At 38.8% G+C, this 9,011-nt stretch overlaps 1 protein-coding gene across 1 annotated transcript in view; it reads left to right on the forward strand.

Annotated features, from left to right (window-relative positions):
- The first annotated feature begins 1,061 nt into the window (after positions 1–1,061).
- The window catches only part of LOC121101657, a 48,526-nt gene continuing 40,576 nt past the window's right edge, over positions 1,062–9,011 (forward strand). Inside the window, exons 1-2 of the mRNA XM_040625589.1 lie at positions 1,062–1,186; positions 3,681–3,840. Coding sequence (XP_040481523.1) covers positions 1,062–1,186; positions 3,681–3,840 — 285 coding nt within the window. The remainder of the gene's footprint in view (positions 1,187–3,680; positions 3,841–9,011) is intronic.

The raw sequence follows: 9,011 nt of genomic DNA on the forward strand, positions 1-9,011 counted from the left end.
TTCTTTTACATATCTGCTCAGTTTTGCATGCATTTCCCCAGATTATTCTGATTAAATGGCATGTTGGTAATGACATAATTCACTCTCATATTCTCTCACAACCTAATATTTCTAAGAGTATTTAAAATACTAGATGAGTACTCTTATGAAATGGCTTCTTAAAGAAGTACCAAGAACCTAAAATGCATTATGGTATTCATACCAAATATCAGGAAAGGTATTTGCATCATTATCTGCTTCAGATAATCTTCTGAAAATCCAAAGATCACGCTAAGCCCATATTTCTGCATTAGCTCATATCACCAAATTCTTGACAATGCTTCTCAGAGACAGGAACACCCAATTCATTTCATTGGCAATTGCCAGAATTATTTCCTTTCATTTTCTCTTTGCCCTTCAAGATATCTCTAACTTTATAAACTTTTATCTTTTTTATCATTTCCCCAGGGTTTCTCTTCCTTCCTAGATCATTATTTTCCAGTACATTTCTATACATAAGCATGTTTATACATGAAAAGGAAAAAATAGTACGTTTGTATTTTCTTCTTATAAATACATGATGTGGATTTGGGAGCCACAGGAATAATAAAGAAAAAACCTAGTAAATATCAAGTCAATATTAATACAAAAAGCAGCAAGATAAATACATGATAAAGAGATACACCTTCTTTCCCTCGTGTCCTCAGAACTGTTTTTTTGTTGCTACTTCTCACAAGCTGAGAACAGCTGACTCATTTCTTCTTTACATTTGCTTCTAGCCATGAAATCATGCCAGTGGGACTCAGGAGGCTACCTGCTTTGGTCCAAAAGAAGAAAAAAAGACTCTCACGAACCTATAATTACCAACAAATAAGGAGGAAATTGATTTGGTTGACATGTCTAGAGCCATTTACTAACTCTAAAGAAAACATTATTTCATGAGGTTTCCAAATTTCAGCCTTTCAGTGTTTCAGGGTCTTTCCGTCCCTCAAAATGTGCCAGCGTCTCCCAATAACCCCGAGGTATATATTAACATCTCCAGGCTTTATAATGAGGAGTCAAAGCTGCAGATAAAATACTAGATGGTCAAGCAGGATGCAGGAAGGCTTTCTGACAACCAGGCCCACATCCTTGACCACGTAGCCTTACCGCCTCCTCCACAATTATGTGCTGCCCACGCAGAGTTCCAATTTGCCCAGGGCTTAAGGTGCTGCAAATTTGGGGTTTAATTCTTACTCGTATTTCTAGCCCAGCGTTTCTGAAGCTGTGATTACCAAAACTGTGATCAGTATTCCTGGGGGCAATGACTCTCTGTTAAAAATGTCAGAGTCCAACTTAACTTAGAATTTCATAAAGGCTTCAACAGGCTTCAGCACAATATGAATCATCAAAAGAAGCTTCTCTAATTTATTAACCCAAGCTTATTTATTAACCACAAAACTCTAAGTGTGTATGTGTGTGTGGTGGGGGAGAAGGAATGGTGATTGAAGAGGGTGAAAAATATTTCTTACAATCTCAAGAGACATTGGTGTTCCACAACATTTTTAAAATACTGAGAACAAATGTCACATTTATTTGTTTGTTTTAGTTCAGTGAAGTTTTAACTTGCATTTTTCATATTATGAAAAAACCTTATGCGTCCATTCAGATATGTAGGGGCTTCTTGCATTCCCCCCCCACCGTAGACTTCCGTTCTTGTCTCTTCCTGTTTTCTGTTGAAGACCACCCATTTAATCTTAGCTTTAGCCCACGGAACAGCACACATTTCCCCTGATCTCTGTGATCATTCTGGGCGCAGCGCCAGTATTGTCCAACCCTGAGCCTGCATGTGGAAGAGGGTTGCTTTATTAAGGAGACCAGAAAATCGAGGTAATTCCAGGAAAAGCCAACCAAACTCAGGAACCTTAATGAAAGCCACAATGCTAATTAACGAGAAAACAAGAAACGTTTGTTCCCAGCAGCACAATTCCCTCACATTTATATTTTAATTTGAGAGAAATTTTTAGCGGCCTGGAACTTTGTTTCCTTCACCTTTCAGCACTCCTATTTTTTCACTTTACAACAGTTTGACTAGTTTTACATGAAATACTAAGGAGAGTAAGTGTTGTTAGGAAGGAAGGAATTCAGCCATTTTGCAATTAAATTCTTTCTTTTCTTTGACTTTCTTAATTGCCCAGGGTAGTGGTAGTGGTGAGAGTGTGGGAGGAGATGGACGAAGAACAAAAAAATAAAAATAGGCTCAAATGTGAGATGTATAGGGTGGGTGTATAGCCTGGGTGGCTCAGTCGTTAAGCGTCTGCCTTCGGCTCGGGGCATGGTCCCAGCGTTCTGGGATCGAGCCCCACATCGGGCTCTTCCACTGGGAGCCTGCTTCTTCCTCTCCTACTCCCCCTGCTTGTGTTCCCTCTCTCGCTGGCTGTCTCTCTCTCTGTCAAATAAATAAATAAAATCTTTAAAAAAAATGTGAGATGTATAAATTCAAGAAATTATACCCAAAGAAAAATGAGTTGTTTCTTTCAGGTAGGCTTCAACTCTCTGGGGTTATCAAGCTGGCAAAATTCTAACACAATTTTCTTTTCTCATTTGATTCATGGTGCTCTATGTTTCATTTGATCATTTTTATTTGCAAGAAACATCAGTGACTCCAGCAATCCCAAAAAAATTTTTTTTATTCCAAAAAATTTAAAAGGAAAATGATGATTGCAGTCTAAACACCTTCCTGCTGGAAGTCTGACAGGAAAGGCTGCCTTCTGCCAAGCCTATGTCCAGCTCTTAGAGGTAGAGGATGCAGAGAGAAGACGCAGACCTTGGACATTCATCTCCCTTATCAACAATGCTCAGACTCTTCCACCAAAAAAAAAATCAGCTCCGTAAATTCCAAATGTCCAAGAAGACTCTAAATGCCACTCATGGATGGAATCTTAAAGACATTAACACTCTGGATTTGATTTAGTTCCAAAAGCAGAGTTAAAGTTATAATTAGTCCTAACCTTTGACAAGCACTGTGTAAAGAAACTAAAGTAAGCTTTTCATGTGCAGAGAGGTGTCAGGAGCTCAGAACATTCCACAGAGAAACGTCGAATTTCAGAGTAAGTAAAGGGCAGGGCTTTACACTTATTTGTATTATGATAAAATATACTGTTATCACACCTGGAGCAAGGTACCGCCAACTTGCTGAGGAATTTTACTGACAAACTCAATGTGGTTAAGACTGAATGTAACAGGAATCAAGTCTTCCCTGTTCTACTGCTGCTCCTGTGGCAATCTTGTGTTCACATTGAATTGAAATTTGAGTTTTATGGGGATGTACTGTATGGTGACTAATATAACAAAACAAAAATTATTTAGAAAAAAGAAATTTGAGTTTTAGTGGAGAGTTGGTCATGATGCCAACTTTACAGACAAGTCGATAATAAGATTAAGGGGCAAAATATGAAGAAGTTCACTTAACACTTTTTTAAAATTGGAGTTTGGAAATGCAAAGGTAGAAGTACACAGCGGAGGGACCTAACGGAAGGCAGAAGTCACATCATGGACTGAAGCATCAATCAGAGTGGCATGGACGCCAGGAAGTCGGAGTTGACCCAAACCCTGGGGCTACTGATAGTCTTCTTCTAAAGGGAGAAATTTTAGGGTATTCAAGACGAAACCTTTACAATAACCCAAAGCCATAACAGATGGTGTGCCTGTGGCTCTTACAGGTCGTTTCAGGCATATTTGGAAATCCATTCTGCACTTTCCCCTCACGCGCTGCAGGGAGTCATTTCCCAGTTCAGTGCTGTCGGGTTACTAGACCGAACATTGCACACGCTCCGAACCAGCATGATGGGACCTGCTCTGATTGCCAAGAATCCAGAGCCGGCAGGAATTCTCACAGTCCCCTAAACCAACTTTGTTCAAGACCCAGTCCATCCTAAAAGAATCAACCTAACAGAGTTTTGCTTCATTTGCTGTGTTTATGTGCATGAATTTTCTCCAAATACGAAAAGCATGGGATTTTAAGTCCGAACTTTGAACTGCTCTGCCATCTACAAGGTGGTGATCTTGGACATAACACATATCTTCCCTGGTCCTTGTTTTTTTTTTCTATAAAGTGGGGTTAGTAATAGCATAAATTAAAAGGATCTCAAGGAGGAATAAATGAAAAGCATATGTAAGTAGTAGTAGTAGTAGTAGTAGTAGTAGTAGTAGTAGTAGAACACCTAATTCGTAGCAGATATTCCCTCAATGTTAATTCAACTTTAAAAGCTTTGTATATGGTTTCATTATGGGAGTAGAAAACTGGCTGGCAGTTAAATTCTTCTCATCCATAATTATTGGCTGAAAGATGAAACACCTGAGGTATAATCAAGAACATTATTTTCCATGGGACACACTGAGGAAGTCTTAGAAAGTACAATTGGAGAGTTATTCGAAGGTCACTCTGGTTAATAGTTAAATTGGGGAGTAAATCTATGTAGATTCAAATCCTCCTTCTATTATCTCTTAATTGGGTAATCTTTTACTTAATCTCTCTGTTGCCTGATCTGTAAAATAAAAATCATATTAATAATTACCTCATAGGGTAACGTTAAGTGTCTGACACATGGTATATACCAAGTCCATACCAGTTTGTATTAGAATTATTATTGTATTAGAATTATTAGTTGTTTTATCAGAATTATGAGTGGTGATTGTTACTAATTGTTCTCCCTGTATTAGTTAGAAAAGCTTAGGTTACACTGTGCTAAATAACACTCCCAAAATTTCAGTGGTTAAAACAGAAATATTTCTCAGTAGCATATGCCAATGACTAGTGCAGGCTGGCAGGGGCTCTGCTCATTGCTCTGTTCATCATAGTGCCTCAAGGACCCAAGCTAATGGATCCATCTTTACACACGCCTCCATTGTTACTGTGGTAGCAGAAGAATCCTCTGGAGTGTCTGGCACTGGCAATTAAATGTTTAGCTATGGAATTGACTGGAAATTCACTGGTTGGAACCAGTCACATGACCCCAGTCAAATGGAAGGGAACAGGAAGTGTAATCCTCCCATATGCCTAGATGCGTAGAGGTGTTTGATATTGGTGAATAACAGAACCTACGACATTTTTCAATTACTTTCTTGAAGAGCTTTTCCCATGTATGCTGACACAAGCAAGAACAATTATTTGGGGAAAGGGAAAGAGGATTATCTTCTCCTCAAAACTGGCATGAGAATTCTTAACAAGGAAGGCAGAAATGTATAAGAAAAGGATATTTATTCATTTATTTATTTTCATATTACTTAAAGAAAGGAAAATATAGAATAATTGAACTCCTACATTCTCATGACTGATGTAAAAAAGATGAAAAAGAAACTATTTTAAATCATCTTAGATAATGATCTTATGTAAATGAAATGGGAATAATTAATCAAAAATTCATTCAAGAAATATCCCTACCTTATTTATGACAGAAAACATAAATTCTTTATTAATTCCCATTTTACATTACCAAAAAGAATTTGTCCTTCAAGATTAAACTGTTTATTATGGACACATCAGAGTCCTCACCAATAACTGTTTAGGAAATTAGCTCTTCGATAAACACCATTATCCTGAAAACCAGTCATACCCACCTGACTTCACAAGAATAGGTAATCTTTTTCTGGAGTCTGACTAATATCACTGACTATAAAGGCAATAGTTTGCAAAATGGGAAAATCTATATAATATTGACATACACATATTATATATTTTCTGTGAACTTAGTCTTCATTACTAATCCATAAAATACCAAAAAACTTTCATCAAATTCACCTCAGAATTGTTTATCCATGGTTGATTAACCTCTGTGTAAAAAAAGAATAATGTGGAAAATTTCAGTTCAAACCTCCACAGATTCTTCTTTTTCCTTTTAACAGCAGTAAAATCTAAACATTCCTTTTGATTTCCCTTTTTTCCTGGCTCAACCATCAGACTCACTTGCAAAACTGAAATTTAAAAAAACCTTTAAAAGTCTCAGCTCAAAATCATTCAAATTCCTTATTTTTAGTTCCCCATTAACTCATGATTATTGACATGTTTAAAAGCTTAGTTTGTGGGTTTTTCATTTTGCCCACGTTTCTTTTCAACACTGAAGTTATTAAGTGGAAGGTGGCAACCGTCCCCTGCTGACAGTTAGAACAGACTTCTTTTTCTTGTTCAATAATCACAACATTGCAGGCTGTTCATGAACTACTTTAGAGACTGTGGCTTTTGAAAATACCTTTTATACATTTTTTTTTAAATCACATATAAAAGGAATCCTGTCCTACTGAATGACTGCATCCCTTTCCTATCTAATGGGAGTGACAGTTGAGGTCTGCCTAGAGTTCTGCCTCTCCAGCCCTGCCTCCCATCTACAGATCTCTCTCTATCTTAGGCTCAGTGACCACTGTTGACAGTAGGCAGGTGGATTCATCCCTTTCATAGAAGTTTCAGTTATCTGCTGAGAGAGCGATCAATAAGTCAACCTCTCCACTAGTTGAGTTCTGACCTCATGGGCCTTTCCTAACAGCTGAATTTATTCTCCAGTTCTGACCCTACTTTGTAGACACCACTTATTCCCTGATCTTTTACTTCTTCTTGATAACCCTGTCCTCAGTCCCTCTGCCCTTCCATCCACCTTCTCTGAGGAAGTGTCATCCTTTCCCTGAAGCCCAGCTTCCATCTGAGATCTTTATCTGCTAAGAATCTTCCTTGCTGCAGCCTGCTTGGATGGGAGAGCACTGGCTGCTGACGGACTCCTGCTTGTCACTCAGTCTCCCCGCAGGAGTGCTCCTGACCTCAGAATTCCCTGACAGTCTCCGCTGGTGCTGCCTGCTGCCTGGGATGCCCCCTATGACCTGTCGGAGGTTCTCCATTCTTAAAATTCTGTTTGCTTAAATGAAATTGTACTTAGTACCTACAGCTGATTTATCTCTGAGTGTCTGTCTACCTCTAGGGATTGTCACCTTACACAGTCTTCATTTGCCACATGCTTCCTCAGGGCTAAGCCTTGCCAAGTCCTGTTTCCAGCTTTGAGCAAAAAAGCCTTGACAGCTAATGAGCTGTCTATTGATGCTTATCCGTTGCCCTTCAAAACTTAACAGCTTAAAACAACAAACATTTATCATCTCACACGCTTTCTGAGAGTCAGAAATCTAGGAGCAGCTTACAGGGTGGTTGCTTCTGACTTAGAATCTTTCCATGAGGTTGCATCAAGATTTGGCCATGGCTGTAATCATCTGAAGGGGCTGAAGGATCCATTTCCCAGATGACTCATTTACAGAGTTTCTGGCAGGAGCTCTCAGTCCCTCTCCACCTAGATTTCTCCATAGACCTACTTGAAAACCTTCACATCGTGACAGCTAGCTTCCATCAGAGTGAGGAATCCAAGAGAGAGCAAGGTAGAGTCCAATGCCTTTTACAACCTAACTTTGGAAGTTGCATGCCAACACTTCTGCCATATGATAATGATCACACAGAGAAATCCTGAAATAATATAGGAGAGAACTATTAAGGGCCACCACAGGACCTAAAATGGAAACAAAAGTTCTGTAAAAAACAAATAATAGGATACCCCCCACACACAAAACAACAACAACAACAACAACAACAACAACAGCAATTGCTCTTTAGTCAATCCCTGACCCCTTTATTCCTAACTTCTCTGCCATACCCAATTCAGCATATAAGCCTACTAGGAGCCATAGCACTTAGACAATTCCCAGTAGACTCCCACCCATTGACTCCCCACTTCCTTGCACTATTCTACTATTCTCTTTGTTCACAGATCTCGGGCTATCTTAATGACAATCTTGGAGAGGAAACTATTGGCTCCATTCCCAGGCCCAGGGAAATCTCTAGTTTCTCATTATTAATCAGATATCACTCTGAGTGTAGGGAAATTAAAGGAAAAAGGTCATTGAAGAATATGGAGTACTTTCCTGCTTGTTGGAGCCATCAGTATACCTCATGATGTTGAATTCAGTGCATGATGTCATGTAGACATCTTCTCAAGCACTTTCAAATTGTTCCCAGTGTCTATTAGTTTTTCTGCAATTTTATTTAAGAATTCCATACATCCCAGAAAAGATTCTCAATGTAGCATTTGCTTTAATAATATTCAACAAATTAATAATAGTGCCAAAGGCAATCTTCTTGATTTGATTATGAATGTTACTTAACATATCTAGTCAATAAACCATCACTTAGTTGAACTTATCTATAGTACTAGTCCCTCTTTTTTTTCCTCTGTCTTTTTCCTGTGTGAAATGAGAATAAGAAAAAAACTTAGAAATCACATTTTCCTGAAATAAAACAGGAAAGTAGAGCCCAGAGAGATGCTGTCCATAATTTCTTTTGATCTTTTTGACAATTTTTTTTGATGACCCCTTTACCCCACAAACTCAGCCTTCTCTTTCCTAAATACCTAAAAGGGTATCTCTCAGTTTAATTGGAAGCCAGGCGTAGGGGATGTGTACGACTGTGGAAGAACAATATTAGAAGACGGCTCGGACCTACGTAAGCCTGTGTCTTTCTGTTCTTCACCAACAGAAGCCGAGGCGGCACACATGCTTTTCCCAGTTACTTAAGCAGATTCCGTAGGGTATCGCCTTTCTTCTTCTTTTTCTATGGCTGTTGTTCGTTTTTCCTCCTACATTTAACTTTTCAAAGCTAGTGTTTGTCATGCTTGGTCCTGAGCTCTGTAGTCTTCCTTTTATAATTCCCCTCCTAAGTTACCTCACTTTTCCCTGTGGCTTTAAGTTTCCTCTACCCCAACAATGCTCACCTTTGTATTTCCAGGCCAACTGCCTCTCTGAGCTCCAGTGTCATACGTGCAATGACCATCCAGTAATATCATTAGCGTATCCTACAGGTTCTCCAACATAACATGTCTAAAACCCAATCTTGATCCTGGGCCCTGCTCCCCAGCATTTGTTTCTCTCTCAGTCTTTATATCTCTGTAAATGATATTATCTGGCTGCATAAGCCAAACACCCCAGAAATTATCCTTGAATCCTTTTTCTCTCACACATTCCCTACACTT

The sequence above is a fragment of the Ursus maritimus genome, unplaced genomic scaffold, assembly GCF_017311325.1.
Source record: "Ursus maritimus isolate PB19 unplaced genomic scaffold, ASM1731132v1 scaffold_9, whole genome shotgun sequence".
Taxonomy (NCBI): Eukaryota; Metazoa; Chordata; class Mammalia; order Carnivora; family Ursidae; genus Ursus; species Ursus maritimus.